The following is a 22,219-nucleotide window of genomic DNA, read 5'->3' on the forward strand; positions in this document are numbered from 1 at the left end:
CATAACAGAATAGATAAATGCATACTCTACACTTTTGTTGGATGATGAACACATTGCGTAGGATTACACGAACCCTCAATGCCGGAGTTAACAAGCTCCACAATAATGCTCATGTTTAAGTAACCTTTAGTGTAAGATAGATCAACGCTACTAAACCAAGTACTAGCATAGCATGCACACTCGTCACCTTCATGCATATGTAGGAGGAATAGATCACATCAATATTATCATAGCAATAGTTAACTCCATAATCTACAAGAGATCATGATCATAGCATAAACCAAGTACTAACACGGTGCACGCATCGTCACCTTTGCACACATGCAGGAGGAATAAACTACTTTAATAACAAATCACTAGAGTAGCACATGGATAAATTGTGATACAACATGCTGCAATCTTAAAGAGATATAAATAAGCACCTCACTATACCATTCAATGAGTAAGTATTCTGTGAAATCTAGCCTAAGAGACCCACACGGTGCACACACTTGTCACCTTTACACACGTGGGACGAGGAGTCTCCGGAGATCACATAAGTAAAACTCACTTGACTAGCATAATGACATCTAGATTACAAGCATCATCATATGAATCTCAATCATGTAAGGCAGCTCATGAGATTATTGTATTGAACTACATAGGAGAGAGATGAACCACATAGCTACCGGTACAGCCCCGAGCCTCGATGGAGAACTACTCCCTCCTCATGGGAGCAGCAGCGGTGATGAAGATGGCAGTGGAGATGGCAGCGGTGTCGATGGGGAAGCCTTCCGGGGGCACTTCCCCGCTCCGGCAGGTGCCGGAACAGAGATCCCGTCCCCCAGATCTTGGCTTCGCGATGGCGGCGGCTCTGGCAGGTTTCTGTGGGTTTCGTCAATTGGTATCGGGTTTTCTGATCCAGGGGCTTCTTATAGGCGAAGAGGCGGCGCCGTGGGGTCGAAGGGCTGGCCAAACCCTAGGGGGCGCGGGCCACCCCTAGGCCGCGCCGGGTATGGTGTGGTGGGCTCGTGCCCCCTCCGGTCCCTCTCGTGTGTTCCGGATGCTTCCGGGGATTCTAAGATCTTTGGCGTTGATTTCGTCCGATTCCGAGAATATTTCGTTACTAGGATTTCTGAAACCAAAAACAGCGAGAAAACAGAACCGGCACTTCGGCATCTTGTTAATAGGTTAGTTCCGGAAAATGCACGAATATGACATAAAGTGTGCATAAAACATGTAGATAACATCAATAATGTGGCATGGAACACAAGAAATTATCGATACGTTGGAGACGTATCAGCATCCCCAAGCTTAGTTCCGCTCGTCCCGAGCAGGTAAAACGATAACAAAGATAATTTCCGGAGTGACATGCCATCATAAACTTGATCATACTATTTGTACAGCATATGTAGTGAATGCAGCGATCAAAACAATGTATATGACATGGGTAAACAACTGAATCATAAAGCAAAGACTTTTCATGAATAGCACTTCAAGACAAGCATCAATAAGTCTTGCATAAGAGTTAACTCATAAAGTAATAATTCAAAGTAGAGGCATTGAAGCAACACAAAAGAAGATTAAGTTTCAGCGGTTGCTTTCAACTTATAACATGTATATCTCATGGATAATTGTCAATGCAAAGCAATATAACAAATGCAATAAGCAAGTATGTAAGAATCAATGCACAGTTCACACAAGTGTTTGCTTCTTGAGATGGAGAGAAATAGGTGAACTGACTCAACAATAAAAGTAAAAGAATGGTCCTCATAGAGGAAAAGCATCGATTGCTATATTTGTGCTAGAGCTTTGATTTTGAAAACATGGAACAATTTTGTCAACGGTAGTAATAAAGCATATGCATCATGTAAATTATATCTTATAAGTTGCAAGCCTCATGCATAGTGTACTAATAGTGCCCGCACCTTGTCCTAATTAGCTTGGACTACCTGGATTATCACCGCAATACATATGCTTTAACCAAGTATCACAAAGGGGTACCTCTATGCCGCTTGTACAAAGGTCTAAGGAGAAAGCTCGCATTTGGATTTCTCGCTTTTGATTATTCTCAACTTAGACATCCATACCGGGACAACATAGACAACAGATAATGGACTCCTCTTTTAATGCTTTAAGCATTCAACAACAATTAATTCTTTTCTCATTAGAGATTTGAGGATGTTTGTCCAAAACTGAAACTTCCACCATGGAACATGGCTTTAGTTAGCGGCCCAATGTTCTTCTCTCACAATATGCATGCTCAAACCATTCAACTCGGTGTAGATCGCCCTTACTTCGGACAAGACGAACATGCATAGCAACTCACATGAAATTCAACAATGAGTTGATGGCGTTCCCCGAGTAAACATGGTTATCGCACAACAAGCAACTTAATAAGAGATAAAGTGCATAATTACATATTCAATACCACAATAGTTTTTAAGCTATTTGTCCCATGAGCTATATATTGCAAAGGTGAATGATGGAATTTTAAAGGTAGCACTCAAGCAATTTACTTTGGAATGGCGGGAAAATACCATGTAGTAGGTAGGTATGGTGGACACAAATGGCATAGTGGTTGGCTCAAGTATTTTGGATGCATGAGAAGTATTCCCTCTCGATACAAGGTTTAGGCTAGCAAGGCTTATTTGAAACAAACACAAGGATGAACGGTACAGAAAAACTCACATAAAAGACATATTGTAAACATTATAAGACTCTACACCGTCTTCCTTGTTGTTCAAACTCAAAACTAGAAATTATCTAGACCTTAGAGAAACCAATTATGCAAACCAAATTTTAGCATGCTCTATGTATTCTTCACTAATAGGTGCAATGTATATGATGCAAGAGCTTAAACATGAGCACAACAATTGCCAAGTATCACATTACCCAAGACATTATAGCAATTACTACATGTATCATTTTCCAATTCCAACCATATAACAATTTAACGAAGAGGAAACTTCGCCATGAATATTATGAGCTAAGAACACATGTGTTCATATGAACCAGCGGAGCGTGTCTCTCTCCCACACAAGCATGATGTAAGCCAATTTATTCAAACACAAACAAAAATAGAAACAAACAAACAGACGCTCCAAGAAAAAGCACATAAGATGTGATGGAATAAAAATATAGTTTCGGGGGAGGAACCCGATAATGTTGTCGATGAAGAAGGGGATGCCTTGGGCATCCCCAAGCTTAGACGCTTGAGTCTTCTTGATATATGCAGGGGTGAACCACCGGGTGCATCCCCAAGCTTAGAGCTTTCACTCTCCTTGATCATAGTATATCATCCTCCTCTCTTGACCCTTGAAAACTTCCTCCACACCAAACTCGAAACAACTCATTAGAGGGTTAGTGGACAATAAAAATTAACATGTTCAGAGGTGACACAATCATTCTTAACACTTCTGGACATTGCATAAAGCTACTGGACATTAATGGATCAAAGAAATTCATCCAACATAGCAAAAGAGGCAATGCGAAATAAAACGCAGAATCTGTCAAAACAGAACAGTCCGTAAAGATGGATTTTATTAGGCCACCAGACCTGCTCAAACGAAAATGCTCAAATTGAATGAAAGTTGCGTACATATCTGAGGATCATGCTCGTAAATTGGCATAATTTTCTGAGCTTCCTGCAGGGCAGTGGGCTCAGATTCGTGACAGCAAAGAAATCTGGAACTGCGCAGTAATCCAAATCTAGTACTTACTTTTCTATCAACGGCTTAACTTGGCACAACAAAACACAAAACTAAGATAAGGAGAGGTTGCTACAGTAGTAAACAACTTCCAAGACACAAATATAAAATAAAGTACTGTAGCAAAATAACACATGGGTTATCTCCCAAGAAGTTCTTTTCTTTATAGCCATTAAGATGGGCTCAGCAGTTTTGATGATGCACTCGCAAAAGATAGTATGTGAAGCAAAAGAGAGCATCAAGAGGCAAATTCAAAACACATTTAAGTCTAACATGCTTCCTATGCATAGGAATCTTGTAAATAAACAAGTTCATGAAGAGCAAAGTAACAAGCATAGGAAGATAAAACAAGTATAGCTTGAAAAATTTCAGCACATAGAGAGGCATTTTAGTAACATGAAAATTTCTACAACCATATTTTCCTCTCTCATAATAACTTTCAGTAGCAACATGAGCAAACTCAACAATATAACTATCACATAAAGCATTCTTATCATGAGTCTCATGCATAAAATTATTACTCTCCACATAAGCATAATCAATTTTATTAGTTGTAGTGGGAGCAAATTCAACAAAGTAGCTATCATTATTATTCTCATCATCAAATATAGGAGGCATATTGTAATCATAATCAAATTCACTCTCCATAGTAGGTGGCACCAAAAGACCACTATCATTATAATCATCATAAATAGGAGGTAAAGAATCATCAAAGTAAATTTTCTCCTCGATGCTTGGGGGACTAAAAATATCATGAAAACCAGCTTCCCCAAGCTTAGAACTTTCTATATTATTGTCAACAATGGTGTTCAAAGCGTTCATACTAATATCACTACCAGCATGCAAAGAAGATTTCATAGGTTTTTTAATTTTCGCATCAAACAATCCATGTTTTAAATCAGGAAATAGAATAAGAAGCTCACTCTTGTACATTATGCCAAACTAGTGTAAACAAGAAACAACAAGATGCAATTGCAGGATCTAAAGGAAATAGCTTTGAGCACACACACAACGGCGCAAGAAAAATACTTTACCTGAGACCGTAGTATGAGAGCCTTTTACCTTTCCTCCCCGGCAACGGCGCTGGAAAAGTGCTTGATGTCTACGGGAGCTTCTATTCTTGTAGACAGTGTTGGGCCTCCAAGAGCGAGAGGTTTGTAGAACAGCGAGCAAGTTTCCCTTAAGTGGATACCCAAGGTTTATCGAACTCGGGGAGGAAGAGGTCAAAGATATCCCTCTCATGCAACCCCTGCAACCACAAAGCAAGAAGTCTCTTGTGTCCCCAACACACCTAATAGGTGCACTAGTTCAGCGAAGAGATAGTGAAATACGGGTGGTATAAATAAGTATGAGCAGTGGCAACGGTGCGAGAAAAGTGCTTGGCGTGTAGTTGATGGTGGTGGTATTGCAGCAGTAGTAACGCAGATAAAACGATAAACAAGCGAGTAGTAACTCAGCGAGTAGTAACGCAACGAGTAGTAAACAAGGAGTAGTAACTCAGCAGTATTTAGGAACAAGGCCTAGGGAATAGACTTTCACTAGTGGACACTCTCAACATTGATCACATAACAGAATAGATAAATGCATACTCTACACTTTTGTTGGATGATGAACACATTGCGTAGGATTACACGAACCCTCAATGCCGGAGTTAACAAGCTCCACAATAATGCTCATGTTTAAGTAACCTTTAGTGTAAGATAGATCAACGCTACTAAACCAAGTACTAGCATAGCATGCACACTTGTCACCTTCATGCATATGTAGGAGGAATAGATCACATCAATATTATCATAGCAATAGTTAACTCCATAATCTACAAGAGATCATGATCATAGCATAAACCAAGTACTAACACGGTGCACGCACTGTCACCTTTGCACACATGCAGGAGGAATAAACTACTTTAATAACAAATCACTAGAGTAGCACATGGATAAATTGTGATACAACATGCTGCAATCTTAAAGAGATATAAATAAGCACCTCACTATACCATTCAATGAGTAAGTATTCTGTGAAATCTAGCCTAAGAGACCCACACGGTGCACACACTCGTCACCTTTACACACGTGGGACGAGGAGTCTCCGGAGATCACATAAGTAAAACTCACTTGACTAGCATAATGACATCTAGATTACAAGCATCATCATATGAATCTCAATCATGTAAGGCAGCTCATGAGATTATTGTATTGAACTACATAGGAGAGAGATGAACCACATAGCTACCGGTACAGCCCCGAGCCTCGATGGAGAACTACTCCCTCCTCATGGGAGCAGCAGCGGTGATGAAGATGGCGGTGGAGATGGCAGCGGTGTCGATGGGGAAGCCTTCCGGGGGACTTCCCCGCTCCGGCAGGGTGCCGGAACGGAGATCCTGTCCCCCGGATCTTGGCTTCGCGATGGCGGCGGCTCCGGCAGGTTTACGTGGGTTTCGTCAATTGGTATCGGGTTTTCTGATCCAGGGGCTTCTTATAGGCGAAGAGGCGGCGCCGGGGGTCGAAGGGCTGGCCAAACCCTAGGGGGCGCGGGCCACCCCTAGGCCGCGCCGAGGTATGGTGTGGTGGGCTCGTGCCCCCCTCCGGTCCCTCTCGTGTGTTCTGGATGCTTCCGGGGATTCTAAGATCTTTGGCGTTGATTTCGTCCGATTCGAGAATATTTCGTTACTAGGATTTCGAAACCAAAAACAGCGAGAAAACGAGAACCGGCACTTCGGCATCTTGTTAATAGGTTAGTTCCGGAAAATGCACGAATATGACATAAAGTGTGCATAAAACATGTAGATAACATCAATAATGTGGCATGGAACACAAGAAATTATCGATACGTTGGAGACGTATCGAAGTCTTCCTGTGTCATCATCCGTCCCGCATTCATTGCACGGGCACTTGTCCACCGAGGCTCCGGCAGGTCCCGACGGGTAGTGGGTGGCAAACAAGATTTCTTTCTCGCGGCTTCAACTCCCGCAACTTCAAGGTTGTTCTCCATAGTCCGGAGCCGGTCATCAGCATCAAGGGGCTCTTCGGTCTTGCTGAATACCGGAGGGTTGGTGTGCTTGAAAGTTCTTCGGCTTTGATCCGAGGTGATCGTTGTTTCCATGGCCTTGGTTGTTCCGAGCTATCCGTTGCGGTGCAGCAATGTTTGCTTGGCGTTCAGCTCTCTCGACTTCTCGGTCCGCCATCATCGTCCAGCAGCGGTTGCATCATGGCATCTTGGGTGGTGTTGCGGGTTGGTGGGGCCATCTCGAACATTGAGGTAGATGATAAGATAAGAGGGAAATTTCTATGGTTTGTTTTGTTAAAGTTTAAAAAGTTCATAACTTGAAAATTTGAGTAGTGTTGCGGGGGTAAAAACCAACAACACTTTTTCATTCATACTAACATCATATTTTACAAAGCTAACACACCGTTGGTTTGAAGAACCATTCATTCGCTCTACGATACAAGGGGATCCTGATACAACTCACACCTACTTAAGTGCTGGGGTGATACTACTCTTCGGGGTGGAATTCTTCGTCTTCACGGGTAATGTGCTTTGCGAGAGGCGAGGGCGTTGTCCAAATCCCTGCGGGTTTTGTACCTCCTGAAGTCCTGGTGTGCTTCATAGGGGTTCATCTCCGCACGTGAGGGCATGGTCATCGGTCTTCCCATGGGGTCATGTCTTGGGTAGTAGATGAAGCGAGTGTTCTTGATCTTGTCCTCATTTTGTCCGCACAGACGGAAAATTGATTCTTGCATAGCTCTGACTAGTCCTTCCTTCCAAGTGTTTCCCGTTACAGAAAACCGGATGGTTTCCCATACCGGGGCTCCAAGCTTTCTTCGGAGATCGTTGGAAACTTCCCACCGAGGTGGTTCTCCGGGTGGTTTTTGAGGGGTATTCCGAAGAACTCGGGATACGGGTGGCCTAGGTATTCCACTAGTTGCTTCAAATCTTTTTCGAACGTTAGGTCTCCTCCGCGACCAAGCTGATAGAACTCCCATTGGTACTCCATCTGTGAGCAATGAGGATGAGTAAGTTAATGAAGTGATCAAGTGTGCAAAATTTTATGTACCATTATAAAGAAAAGTAGAGCATGGATTTATTCTTTTGAAAGATCTTAAGATAAGGATGAGAATAAGTTTTCAGAAATATTCACTTTCTTTGTTTTGAAACTAAGTTTTTAGGACGTCCATTCTAACTAGGGTCTCCTAAGGTCAAACAATGGCTCTGATACCAACTTGTCAACACCCGGATTTTTAAGTCCAGATGCCTATTATGCCTTACATCGCAATCCCAGGAATATTGTTGTTGCGAGACATAATAGTTGAATATCATAGAGTCATCATTTATTACAACACATAATCGTCTTACAAAGGTAGATCACATGATCCAATATTACAATAGTAGTTGATCTATCGATCAACGAACATCACAAATAGCGGAAGCGAAGTAGTAGTGGCTATCTAATCCACGAGGCCAACGCTTGACGTCGGGAGCGGTCCTAGTTGTCGTAGACGTCCCTGCTGTCCATCTTCCTCGTCATCGTTGTTCACCTTCATAGTCCGGCCATTTGAATAGCCAGGGACAAAGCCATGAGTACTTTTAAAGTACTCACAAACTAATACTAGTGTAAGCACTATTAATTCTAGTAAGGGGATACTAAGCTCTAGGTTTATTTGCATAAAGCCAAGTTTATTCCATAAACATTTAGAAAAGACTCTTCATTTGCTAAACTAACTCAAGTGGGAACCTTAGTGTCATTCCCACAACTCTGTTGTGATTCAATTTAAAGTCACCATTCACCTTTCAAATTCAAGTCCCAAGTCATATGTCACATTTTTGAAACTGGTCTGATGACGGAACAGTATGGCCTTTCCAACCGTCCATAACCGTGGACACGGCTATTCGAATAGTTCTACACTCTGCAGAGGTCGTACACTTGTGCCACAACATTTGCAATAATCCGTCAGGGTTAACTGGCCCTGATTTACCATACTCCGTATGCGGACTACCAACCATAACCTTTCACTTACATACTCTAGTATGAGCACCTCTCCCCATGAGCTTGGCCTCCCGGTGGAAACCGCAGTCAACCCGGAACCGCACGAGGCTTGGGCCGGACATTCACCTCATTCCACATCATATCGCATCGTTTTGTTTGTTGTAGAGGCAGCCTTCGGCCTAACCCCGATGACGCTTGTTCAGAGGGAACCCATACTAAAGCACATAAATTTCTAGTTAAGCCCTTACCCATGTTGAGTATTGTGGGGGTACTTTCAAATTGGAATGGTATCGCATCCGAACCCAACCATCAGTTTTTGTAAAATTCACCAAGTCATTCACCAGTCCTATTCACCTTCAAAATCTTTCAATAGAATGAAGCATCATTCCAAGGTTTTCAAAGTCATTTCTTTTCACATGATCCCATCTAGAGTAGTCAATTTCATTTGTTTAGCACTAGCAACTAGTCATGAGGGGTGCTAACTAGCTTGTCTTGCTCTAGGCTAACTTTGATGCTCTTGTTCTACTCTATATCTAAACCAAGTGAATTATGAATCAAAAAGGTAAACTTTGATAAACAAAATTTAGAAAAGCTTGTAAAGTAAAAACTTGGGATAGGAGCATTAAGCATAAAGTAAAAATAATGGTGCCTTGCTCTTGTAGAGCTTTGCACAAGGGAACCTTGCAAGAGTGTTAGCTTGCCAAAAATATTAGCTTGCATTAGTCTAGCTTGCCTTGATTGGTGAGGTGATCAAATTTTTCTGGCTCTTCCTCCTGGTAGAATACCTCCTCCTCTTGATAGTCTCCGGTACTAGCGTCTATAGATGAATACGAGGATACAATCACCAAACAACACTTAGGCAGTATTTAACTAGCCTTAATGGATCACACAATTGATCTAGTATCACTACTTAACATCTATTTACACATTAAGCTAGGGTTTCCTTATTTAATAATAGGAAAATAATTTCCTCTCATTGAAAGTTGAAATTAGGGTTTCTCTTGGTTTGGAGAAATAATTTCCTCTCATTGAATCTTTTTAAGATTTAATCTTCTCAAATAACCAGGGATGATCCCATGTTGACCAAGGTCAACACTTCACACTTAGTATTTGAGAAAAGTGATTTAAATGAGATTCACCATCTCATGTGATTTAAATAACTAGTGCAATTTAAATACTATGTTGATTTAAATTCTACAAGTGAACAAGTATGAGCCTAAACATTTAAAGGTCAACACATTACTTCATATCACTTGTGAGAATGATTTAAATGAGGTGCTACACCTCATTGGTTTAAATTCCTAATATTGGAAATAGTTTAAATGGGCTAGTATTGACTACATAGCCAATATTTTGATTCTAGCCCATGATCATGCAAAACAACTATGCTATATTTTTGCATAAACAATTAGATTATGTCAAATGTGAATTATTAGAGTTGGAATCAACTCAAAATCATTTATAGATAATTTTTAGTATTTATTTGAAGTTAGAAAAGTATCTGTTTTGTTATTTTTATCATTTAAATTCTACAGATAATTTGCAAGTGAGGCCAGTGGCATTGTTTAGATAATTTCATGAGCTTTCCGAATATATAAAATTTGCTAAATTTGGTTTAGTAGTTTAAGATTTATTCATTTTTGAATGGGGCATCAGTATTTGAAATTTGGATGAAACAATTAAGCGAGATTTGAATTGATGGGCCGCGCGGGAAAACCTAACGGGCCCAAACGATTTTAAACCGCGAGACACGGCCCAGCAGCACAGCCCGTGTGCGCGGGCCGCCTGACAAGCTGGGGCCCAGGCGTCAGTGTGTTTAAAATACCGAAACGGTATGGGATGATGCGGTGCGTTGGATTTAAAGACGATCGGACGGCTCTGGGTCGCCACCTTCCTCGACACGGCTCGCCGGAGAGCTAACCCTACCGGCGGCAGCGAGGTAGCGAGGGAGGCTTACCGGCGTCCGGCGGGGTTGGCGAGGCGGGCGATCGGCGTTGGAGACGACGACGGTTCGAATGGTGGTCGAGGGAGAGGGCCGGGGTGGCGCCAATCGTCGTCGCCTTCTTGCTATCGTCACGGTGGTCGGCGGTGAAATTAGAGCTACTCCGGCGAAATTGGGAAGGGAGAGGTGGTCAAGGAGATCAAGGAGAAGGAGGGGAGCAGGTTACGTGTGGAGAAGGGAGGCTGAAATGGTCTCTATTTATAGGACGGGAGGTGACCGTGGGGTGCTGTGGAGGTCGTCCATGGCGCGGCCGTCTGGAGCGGTGAAGGGGCAAGGTAGGGGTCGCGCGAGGTAGGTGATGACTAGGCGAGGCTAGAGAGCGTGCTGGCATGGCCAATGATGGTCTGAGGCGTGCTAGCATCGTGGCCGTCCTCGCAGTACCGGCGCGGCAGAACTCGGATCATTGCGACGGTGACGAGGCTCCCGCGAGCTAGTGAGCATGTCCAGGAGCTACCTGTAGGCATGGTGATTGCGCGTGCAAGAGGGCAAGGCGAGGGGAGGACGAGAGGCTCCAGGCGAGGACGTGTACTGCGGCGTCCAGGGTGTCGTCTGGGCGCGCTCACCGCGTGCGGCCGGCACGGTTCGGCGCGTCTGGGCGCGCGCGTTCCGGCCAATAGCGTGGTCGAGCATCGCTGGGGCGTGTACCGTCGATGTACTGGAGGGGTATAGATGCTCCAGGACAAGGAGAGGCGCCAAGATGGTGGCCAGAGAGAGAGAGTGAGTGAGGGTGGCCGGCATAGGTACGGCATGGATGAATTGGTGATCATGGCCTCACTTTAACCAGAGCAAATGAGTTGGGTTCGATGCAGAGGAAGTACCAAGGTGTGATGATCATCAAAATAAAGTGGTGGAGGCTAAAAACCGAGTGTGTAAAAGAGTGTATGTCCAAATCAATTTGTTGCCTGCCACCTGTTTGATGAAATGGCCGCATGAAGGTTTTGGTCGAATTTCGAAATTCTTTTTGGTGCAACTCAATTATATAAATAGAGTGAAAGAATGGTGGTGGTGGTGGTGGATTTGGTTAAGGTTTGTGAGATTTCAAAATGGGGTTGATCTTCACATTAATTCAAAGTCTCCACTTGGCACCTCTTTGCTGGTCAACCTGGTCAACATCAGTGATGATGGTCAACATAAAAGTTGTCCACTTTCATATGGTCTTGGATGACATGACTTTGGTTGACCAAGGTTAGTTGAGAAATCAGAAGAAAAATTGGTGCAAAGTGGGGAAGAAAATAAAATTGGGACATGTGACCATTATCACATGTATGTGAGTTTTGAATTTTCCTTTGATTTGATTCTTGTTTCCTTGATGCAATTGTGTTTATTATCATATATAAGAGTTTTACAAGCAAGGGATCAAGCAATGGTGGCCTTGGTTGAGGATTTGCAAATTTGGCTAAGTGTATGTGAGGGAATTTTGGGGATTTTCTCACTATGTGATTTCTCTCCATTTGATTTGACTTTGGTTGACTCTAATGTGATTCTTATGGGTTTAGAAACATTTTAAAAATCATTGAAACCAATTCAAATGGTCTTGTCCAAAGATTTGCAAATTGGGCCTTAATACCTAAGAGGTGAGGTGTCAAATTTTACTAAACTTGTAAATGGGTGATCTTGCTTTACTTAGACATGGGTTAGGGTCAATTTAGTGTTATATTAGGTTGAGAGATGGTTTCCCATCCTTTGGTCAAGGGTTTAAGTCATAGGGCAAAATTTGGTGAAATGGCTATGTGTCACATATGCCTCTATGCATATGTTGCATTTGAAATTTTAAATTGACTTGGCTTGACCCAATTGGTGTTGTTGAGTGTTGAAATGGTATATGGAAGTGATCCAACCATTCACAACAAGTCCTAGGGTCAATCTTCTCAAATTCACAAATTTGCATTTTACTCACATATGCCTCTATGGCATTTTTAGTTTCTTTTTATTTTCTTTGGAAACAACTTGGATTAGGTTTGATAAGTGCTAGGTAAGGTGTATGATGGTTTTACAAACCTCTAAACAAAGTGGAAAGTTCTAGGGTAAAGATTTATAATTATAGCCATAGGCACATATGCCTTTTTCTTATTTAATTTCCTTTTATTTTATTTTAACTAGGATGGTGAAAAGAGGGGTGAGGTTTAGGGTTTAAGATCACTTCAAATACTAATAACAAGCAATCATAGCAAGAGCACAAGAATGAAGCAAGATCACTATGTATCAAACTTAATTTAATAAAAGTTTTTGTTGGATCCAAAATTTGGAACTAGTGAAATTCATTTATTTTGTTTTGAATTTTTGGGATGTTACACCCAGTCTTCGAAGGCGGATGGGGCAAGGAAGGTGTACTCCAGTCCCTCCTCTACATGTGTGGAGCTGGTTTCGGATGGTCACGCATGGTGCTGGGGCGCGGCGGTAGTTCATGGCACGACGGCGCGACATCCTCGTGGTGGAGGGATGGATTGGTGGCGGCGCAAAGGTAGAGCAGCGACGACGGAGCTGGCGGCGGCCCATATGGGCCCGATTTGGGTCAAGGGCCTCGGTTGTTTATTTTCGACGGAAGTCGTTCTACCGCTAAGGCCGTCATGCACTTCTCAAGTTGGGGCTCGGATGCTCATTGCTATGTTTCCCGATGCTCGCACACTCCCTGACTTACTATCGTAGTGATGCTTCTTAGACGTGCTCGGTGCTCGCAGTCGTGGTGGCCTGGGTCGCCCTTGATCTACTGGCCTAGTTCTAGTGGGTATGTCGGCCGGTGAAGTCCGGTAGTGTGGGGGCTGCCGGTCTGGCTCCGAATAATGGGGTTGGTCCTACCATCCCTCTAATGCCAAGACGAAGACTGATTGATGCTCATCTCCATTGCTCTGGCCGAAGTGTTGAGTTTCGGAAGCCTCCGCCGGCGAACCCCAATGGACGACATGCCGGGAGAGATTGCCGGATCGGATGGGATTTGGTTGCGGGCAATTGTGTTTTCTGACCATTTGGTTTTAGAGGGAGCAATACGAAGATTTGCGGTCTTTTGCCATACTGAGACATGTATTTAGTTACATGGTGAAGTCAGTCACAGAGAATGACATGGAAGTCAAGATCTGGGGACTAATAATGGTGGTTCTAGTCCTGCTGGCGATGAGGTTCTGGCTTGGTCATCCCTAACTTGGAGCAGCGGCATCGAAAGTGGGGACGATAGCCTAGGACATATTCAGGGTCTAATCTTGCTGGGTGAAAATACAATGTCTCACCTTAATTGGTTGTGCCTGGCAATAGTCTTGTTGAAGTTATTGTTTTGTGAGCGCGGACTTTCTCATGGGTAAAAACGTATGGTCTATGATCAGGACGATGACAACGCTTGTGCAATGTTTCCTTCTTGGAGCCATCGTTTTTGAAGAAGATGGATTTATGGTGCTGTCTTGGTGGTGTTTGGACCGTTGTTACAAAGAATAATTCACTATAGCGGGAGGCTGGATTGTGGTACAAACTGACATGAACTTAATTAAGCATTATGCAACACATGCACACACGGAAGAAAAGAGCCAAATTTCGACTCAAGAGGTATTATTAGACATATATTTAATTGAGTGATGATGATGATGCATATATACTAGGTATATTATCAATTGCCCGGTGGGGAATTTGAAGTGGGAAAAACATGTTCAACGCTACATGAGAATATGAGATAAACATTGTTAAACAAGTTTTGGAACCAAGAAAATGATCAGTACCACATGTTTAGCCAACAATTAATGTGACGTCTTGCAGCTCTAGGTGTAGAGTTGCTAACTACCATCAGAGTATTGGTCGGTTGGAACATATTAGCACATACTCAAGAAAGTGCTTAGGAGTGTGAAACTTACAAGGCACGACGAATCTCTTAGAGTTTGATCAACCAGTCAATATGGTAGCCTACAATCTCAAGAAAGTTCCCCTACGCACTTCTCTGACAAATTAAGTCAGCCACTTCTTAGGTAGTAAGATTCCGAGCATAATTTGCTAGATTATGATGCTTCTATTGCGTGTTAGGAGTTGGTTTTGCTAGCTAGCTAGCTATGCAGAAGCAATCTTCTTGATGCCCCGTTGATCTGTGTTGCTAACACACATTGACTAAATTCCCTATGCCTTCCAATCATAAGGTAGTTTCTGGTTGCTTATATGCCAGTATGCCCACTTCTCTATTTATTGAACTTGCTATAACCCTTAGTGCATATGTTGATGTCTTTATAGACTGATACATTTCATGGCCTTCCCAGGTCCCAGTTCCTACTACCTTTACCACATTAACCGCAGCCTTAGATCAAAGCCATCTGACATATCTGACGTATTCATGCAACTTGATCTTGCCATAACATGTGTGAACCTAAGGTACTTCTTTGGAAGCTTTGGTTGTGACAAAAAAGGATAATGTGAGACGATGATCCTCTTTGTGTTCGTAAACCATAAACCATAAAGTATATGAAAACGGATATGGAGTGCTAATTAAATGGTTTTTCATCATACTACGTTGTTCAAACCGAACTAGCCACCTTCTTTAATAATTAATCCACGGGAATGACAAGTTCTTACAGCAGAAGATGAAGGAAAAGAAAGCAAGTGGATGTCTCCCAATCCCACAATTCAACAGACGCAACAAACACGCGTGAGCAAATTAAGCCACTTCATTCTCACTCCGTTACTTTTTGCCTAGCTAGGAGCAGCAGAGGTTTGTTGATCTCTTCCGCTGCCTTTTATAGCTCACAGGAAAGGTCTTTTGTAAGAAAGCTTCAATGCCTCAACGTGAAGGTCCTCTCGTGTGCCTTCGGCCAGGAAAAGTAAACAGGGACTGGCATTATTCGCCACACTCCCAACACATAACAACACAACAAATAGTACTAAGCCAGTGCAGCAATTCTGCACTTAATTTTTTTTCAATGATCCATTGAGTTTGTCTAGATAATTAGTTGGCTCCAAATATGAAGTCAGACAAGCATGCAATAACCTCTTTCCTCCTAAAATTTAACTAGCACAATTTCTAACTGAAGGCCCTAGAAAGAAGGGCCCCCAACCTGCATATCCACTTACAAAACTTTGCTCTTCTATGTACCAGGCCTCTAATGAAATTTCTTCACACGGACCAACATTACATTATAGCCAACAATTAATCATCACCACCTCCATCATCAGCCTCCATGGCATCGTAATCCTCCCCATCTGCTTGGTCACCAGCATCATCAACATCCATGACCTCTTGCCTCTCAACAACTTCATGAATTGCATCTATTGCCTGCGATATCCTCATGTCTGGAGGAGGAGGTTTTTCCACCTTCATGGTTTTGAAATTGTCCTCAGCAAAGAACGTGGTGAATGGATTTGAAACCTGCAAGGTGGTCATAATTAGATTCGGCAAATGTTGTTTTCTGAGCTTTAAATGAAGATAGTAGTCATCTCACCTTGAAATAGTGGTTTCGCTCTTTGGCACTCTCAACAAGGTTGTTCCAGTGTTCATCTTTCTGCAATGTTGAAGCAGAACCTATTACCTGCATTACGCTAATCTGTTATTTTGGTTTTACAAGACAACAAAGACTAATAATATAAACCAATAAGCTAACTCCCAGGGAAATGTACAATAGGTTGAAACAATGAACTCGAGTTACATTGCACAGCCTGTTGATCTCAAAAAAAAGGAACTCATGCGACTCCTGCACTATAACCTCCATACTCTCGCACGGAATAACAAAAATTGCAGGAATATCCATGAACGAACATGTTCGGCTTGTGTGCGCAATGTAACTGAAAATTTATTATTTCTACTAGTATGCATGCAATGTAGATCATGAAAAAAATTATGTGCAACGGAAGTGGGCAAGGGGCTCAGGACGAAAAAAAATATGTTTGCATAAACAGCACTTACTAGTACAGCAGACCTAGCTCTGGTGATGGCAACATTCATTCGTCGAAAATCGTTAACGAACCCAATCTTTTGCTCCTTATTGCATCTTACACATGAAAAAATGACAACTTCCTTTTCACGGCCCTGCACGTGAGCAGCAAGATGCAAATATTATAAGCACTGCTACTTGCTAGAATACGTAGAGCAGATCTGCAAATGCATGATAATAAACTAGTTACCTGGAATCCATCAACCGTGTTTACATCTATAACTTCCTTTGATTGGTCACCAAAGGTTGACTTAAAATGGTCCTTCAAAAGTTTCACCTGATGCCTGTATGGTGATATAAGAGCTACTTGAGAACTAGATTTGAGCTCTGGATAGTGCATGGCCAATTGGTGATATAGGAGTGTTATGAATTCCACTTCATCTTCGTTCACCCATGAACCACTTCCAGATGGCTGGGATTCAACCCCATCAATATCAAAGAAGCAAAATGGTACGAAGCAGCTGTAGGAATGCCACAGACGTTTTTTGTTGAGTCCCTCCCCATCTTCTAGGATACCTTCATAGAATTCTTTTGAAGGGAATATGCTAATCTGATTATTGAAATGGATTAACAAAATCAGAAAACCATTAAAGTTTCCTGCTCAGATGGACTGGGAATGGAATACTACCTCTGGATGCATACGATATTGAATTTTGAGCATTTGCACAGGAAAACCAGCAGCTTGAAATCTCTGGAACAAACTTGTTGCATATCTAATGGGACATTAGCATTGTATTAGCATTGCAATGCATTAACCCTGTGAACTACTTCAAAGAAAACAAGGAGACATCTTACCCTAACTTCTGAGCAGTCTTTGATATTACAGTTGCGGGCAACTGAACTGGGTCACCAACCTAATAGGAATACCAAAGTGATAGTGAGGATACATGGTCAAATCATTTCATGTATCAAGATAGCAACAAAATTCACAAGATATGAAGTAAATGGTCAAGAGCAGGCAGCTAGGTAGGTCGTGTGTGCAAACAAACGTACACGAAGAAATGAAAACAAATCTCTACAGAACCTAAGCTAGTGAAATGATTCTAACTTTAATTTACAAGGAGAGTGGGAATGCCATCATGTCTATGACCCTGCTGTCCAATAAATTGATTACACAGTAGTAAAGTGATAAACTACAGCATATTGAGAAGGAAAAGGTAAATGACTGAATAAAAAAGATGTGTAAATCATCTGAGGATGTAGATGGCATACAAGAAAAACTTGTCTGCATCCATGAACCAGGGGTACAAGAGTCGCTGGTTCTACCTGAAAATGAAGTAGATATGTCAAATTCACAAATATTTCCCGAACATAAGCATAAAGAAAGACATTCATCAAACTGTGATTATGTTAATACTCCATTAGATAAAACAGTATGGAAAAAATATGTACTCACAGCTTGTGCGGCTTCATCAATTATAACAACATCGAAAGCACGAGTCATCCTGCTGAAAATGGCTGATCCACTGAAACTCAGGGTAGAAAATACCTGCGAATTTTCCTTGGCAATGAGAATAGCATTTTAAAACATAATGAATATTGATAACAACAGATATGCATACAATAGCTGCTTCGTCAAGAACTGAAGCTCTAATTCGATCATATTCACCAGCTCCTCGCCGCCCGCCATCTGCTGAGCGATCCACACCAGAAAGTTTTTGTTGTATCTGAAAATATTGGAACTCAATGTAACTGACACGAGTTACGAGTTAGACAGAGTGCTTAGCAACTAAAATCACATACAAGGTAATCCATGGAAACTGCTTTGACAGAATGATGCGCCTTTAGTCCAATACGCACAATCTTGGGATTGTAAGTGCTGTTGTTTTCATCACGTATTCCTGAAAACATACAATAACTTTATTGCTTAATTTGCTCATGATGAAAGGCATAAGCATGAGCTTACAAAATTATTATTTAAAAACTTTTTTCCAGCATGAGATGATATAGAGCCAAAAAACCCTTTAACCTGTTAGAAGAACACGGGATACAATCTCGTCAAGTGCCGAGTTGGATGGAGCACAGACCAACACATGGGCTCGATATTTGCGATTGGAACTTATGACTTCAGGTTTCTGTCCAGAAATGTTTAACCATGTAAGAAATAAACCATCGACATCCAGGCATAATGGCAAAATATAATTAAGTGCCGAGTATGGAAGAGTACCAGGTCATTCCCAGTAGGATAAAAACCATCATCACCATCGACAGGCATAATGAAATCTCGAGGATTTGCACCAATTAGCCAAGGAGATGCTTTCATCCAGTTTGCATTCCTATTATGTGAAGTCTGCAGTAAGATGGTGCTAAGTGCCAACAAATACTTACAGTAGAAACTTGAAGAATTTCACAACAGAAAACACAAACAAAAAGCACATAAGAAATCCGACACAACACATGAAGCTAGATGCTTAATGGTCGACAAGTGATAGTGCAAATGTAAAGCAGAGCAACCTTCTCCCTCTAATAAAGCCTGGTTACACCCTACGGATTTGACACATCAAAGAATAACGCGAGTGACATGAACTGAGGGTAATTTAGTGATCTTTATGAAATTTATATTGAATTAGGACATGATGCTTTTGAAGAGAAAATTAAAAAACCTATGGAAGTTTGTCTGCATAATAGTGATAGTAATGTTATTAGTATAAATTTTTTGGACACCATTATTTTTAATGCTATGGAAAAACCCAAGCTTGGGGAAGCTAGTTTATATAAAAATAGAGCTTTTTTACAGTGATTGGCACGGAACCTAGGTTCCGTCTAATCAAATCTAGGTTCTGTCTAATCTAATTTTTTGTAACCGTTGATTAAATTGGTGATAAATTTTGTGTAACTTTTATAGTACTACAACTATTCTAAATGGACGTTCCAGGAGTCAATTCATCAAATCAGAATCGGATATAAAAAAATCATGAAAGGCTCTTCCCACGATGCGTCCGCCGGCGGAGCACTTTGAATAAGAACTGAAGGTAAGTTTCCCCTCCGCCCCGACAGAGCCTAAGTGCATGAAGCGTTGTACCCCTGCCGGCGGAGATGCTCCGACTACACTATGACGCTGTCGCCGTCGAAGATCAGGGCGTCCATCGACCACAGCAGGGAAGCCAAGCAGGTGACGACGAATGAGGACGACGCACAGTAGAGGCAGGTCGAAGGGACGGTAGAGGGAGATGAGCTATGGCCGGAGAAGCTTCTGCAAGCTGGGGTGGCTGCAGCGGCCTGGTCGGCAGGCCGAAGTTGCGGGCCCCTCCCCTCCGTCGCGGGGATCGCCGGGAGAGACGGTGGAGGCAGAAGCTGCAGCGACTTCGACGGCCGGGGCTAATCTGCATCCTGGGGTGGCCGCGGTTGCCTGGGCGAAGTTGCGGCCCCTCCCACTAAATCGCGGCGGCCGGGGTGAGCTGGTGTTGTCCGACCTGGATGAGAACAAAGATACCTACTGCGCGATAAAATTTATTTCCATGGAGAGCAACCTCCCTGACCTCGCGTGAGTCGATGGGATCAAGCAGCGTAAGTAGATTTTCTTCCACTCCATGGCTGTTGGCAAGAGATGGCCGGGAGAGACGTTGGAGGGAGATGAGCGTTGGCTGGAAAATTTGCGGCGACCTGTGGCGTCAGCGGTGACTGGGACGAATTCATGGATGCGGCAGTCGGAACGAAGTCACGGCGTGGGGGTCGCCTGAGAGACAGCTGAGGGAGTTGAGGGAGCGAGGGTCGCCTGAGAGAGACACATGGAGGGACTTGAGACTTGAGAGAGCGAGAGTGACAGAGGATGAGAGCGAGCGACAATGGAGATGATGAGTAATTTAGTCCCTCGCTTTAAGATTTGTGTTTTTGTTGCTTTACGATTCGTGCAATTTTAGCAGATGGTTCAGCCGTTTAGAGGACGCTCGTTATTTATACTTTTCATAAAAATATAATGGATGTTCCGGTCCTACAGATTTTGGTTCCGGTCCCACATTTTTGGTTCCGTCAGTTTGGTTCCGTCTTTTTTCCACCATCAGATCGGAGTCGATGGATGGTTATTAAAAATACCAATCACCGTAAAACTTGTAATAAAAATAATCTTTTTTGCTCCTCAGCTTTGGATGAAGTATTTTTCCTTGATAATGCTTTGTCTCCAATATGTGGTAATTCGAATGATGCTTGTGATATTCCAAATCCACCTGTTGAAATTATTCCTTTTAAAATACCTATGAAAATTGTTGAAAGGGTTATGAATGATCAGTATGTAGGGGATGGATCAGTCCATCCAAGTGTTCACTTGTCTAAACTTACAGAACTTTGTGAGTTATTTGAGATTGCAGGTTTATCAAGAGAAAATGTTATGAGGAAACTATTTCTATTATCACTTAAGGACAAATCAAAGGAATGGTATAGGTTGCTGGATGAACAACCATCGAATTGGAAACAGCTTGAATCTCTCTTTACTCTAAATTTTATCCTCTTCATGAAGTGCATCTAGATAGGAATCGCATTTATAATTTTTACCCTCATGATGGAGAAAGCATTGCTCAAGCTTGGGGAAGACTAAAAACATTAATACTCAAATGTCCTAACCATGAGCTTTCTAAGGAAATAATTGTTAATAATTTTTATGCAAGGCTTTCAAGTCATTATAAGGATTACTTAGATGCATGTTCACAGGGTTCTTTCACAAGTAAGAAGGTTGAAACTAGATGGGATCTTCTTGAAAGAATTCAAAGCAATACTGAAGATTGGGAGAACGACAAAGGTAAAGAATCAGGTATAAACTATGAATATGAATGCATTAAGTCTTTCATTGAAACTGCTGGTTTTCAAAAGCTTAGTGATAATTATGGTCTTGATTCTCAAATTATTGTTGATTGTTGTAGAACCTTTGCTTCTCATATTAATGTTCCTAAAAAAAAATTGGGACGTGTATCATGAACCTTTCAGAGACACTTGCATGCAAAATGAAATTGTTGTTAATGATTGCAATAAACATGCCCAAACTTCTGAAAATACTATTTCTTATAAGCATGTTAATTTTTGTGGAATGCATATACCTTGTGGAATTAATCAAATCGAAGATGAATATTGTATCCATCATAGGAATGAAAAAACTAGAATGTGGTACAAGGCTCTAAAAGATCTTGGTGAAAAAGTTTGTTAACTCCATCCTTTTATTTGTGAACTTTGCTATGAAGTGGGTCATTTTAATTTTCAATGTTTTGGTCATGATGATAGTATTTCGAATTTAATGAGTACTTCAAGTCTATATTGTGATAACATGATCACTTCTAATCAAGCATGATGAACTTACTTTATTTTTGGGGTGTGAAGAGTTATCAAGAAAAAATTCTTTGTTAGATATGAGTGATCTTGATATGAATAGTGTGTTGCATGGATGTTATCTCTATTGTGTTAATAATTGCCATGTGATGACCCACAAGTATAGGGGGTGTATCGTAGTTCTTTCGATAAATAAGAGTGTCGAACCCAACGAGGAGCAGAAGGTGTTGACAAGCAGTTTCGATGAAGGATTCACTGTAAATGCTCATGCGTACAAGTATTCGGGGGTTTTGATATAGCAGATGAATAAAGTACAAGTAAGTAAAGTGCGAGAGAAATAATTGCAGCGAGTGGCCCAATCCTTTTTAGCACAAAGGACAAGCCGGTTTGTTTACTTATA

General features: G+C 41.9%; 1 protein-coding gene across 1 annotated transcript; it reads right to left on the minus strand.

Annotated features, from left to right (window-relative positions):
* Window positions 1-15,514: 15,514 nt before the first annotated feature.
* LOC124676149 (probable helicase MAGATAMA 3) lies at window positions 15,515-18,835 on the minus strand. The gene is made up of 12 exons (XM_047212223.1): window positions 18,734-18,835; window positions 18,536-18,641; window positions 18,310-18,407; window positions 18,129-18,233; window positions 17,963-18,055; window positions 17,779-17,832; window positions 17,362-17,420; window positions 17,195-17,279; window positions 16,757-17,116; window positions 16,539-16,661; window positions 16,078-16,164; window positions 15,515-16,004 (listed from the first exon to the last, which is right to left on the minus strand). The coding sequence occupies exons 1-12, from the start codon at window positions 18,827-18,829 to the stop codon at window positions 15,786-15,788; spliced, it is 1,485 nt and encodes a 494-aa protein (XP_047068179.1). The 5' UTR covers window positions 18,830-18,835; the 3' UTR covers window positions 15,515-15,785.
* Window positions 18,836-22,219: the final 3,384 nt, after the last annotated feature.

This window comes from Lolium rigidum, chromosome 7 (genome assembly GCF_022539505.1).
Source record: "Lolium rigidum isolate FL_2022 chromosome 7, APGP_CSIRO_Lrig_0.1, whole genome shotgun sequence".
NCBI lineage: Eukaryota > Viridiplantae > Streptophyta > Magnoliopsida > Poales > Poaceae > Lolium > Lolium rigidum.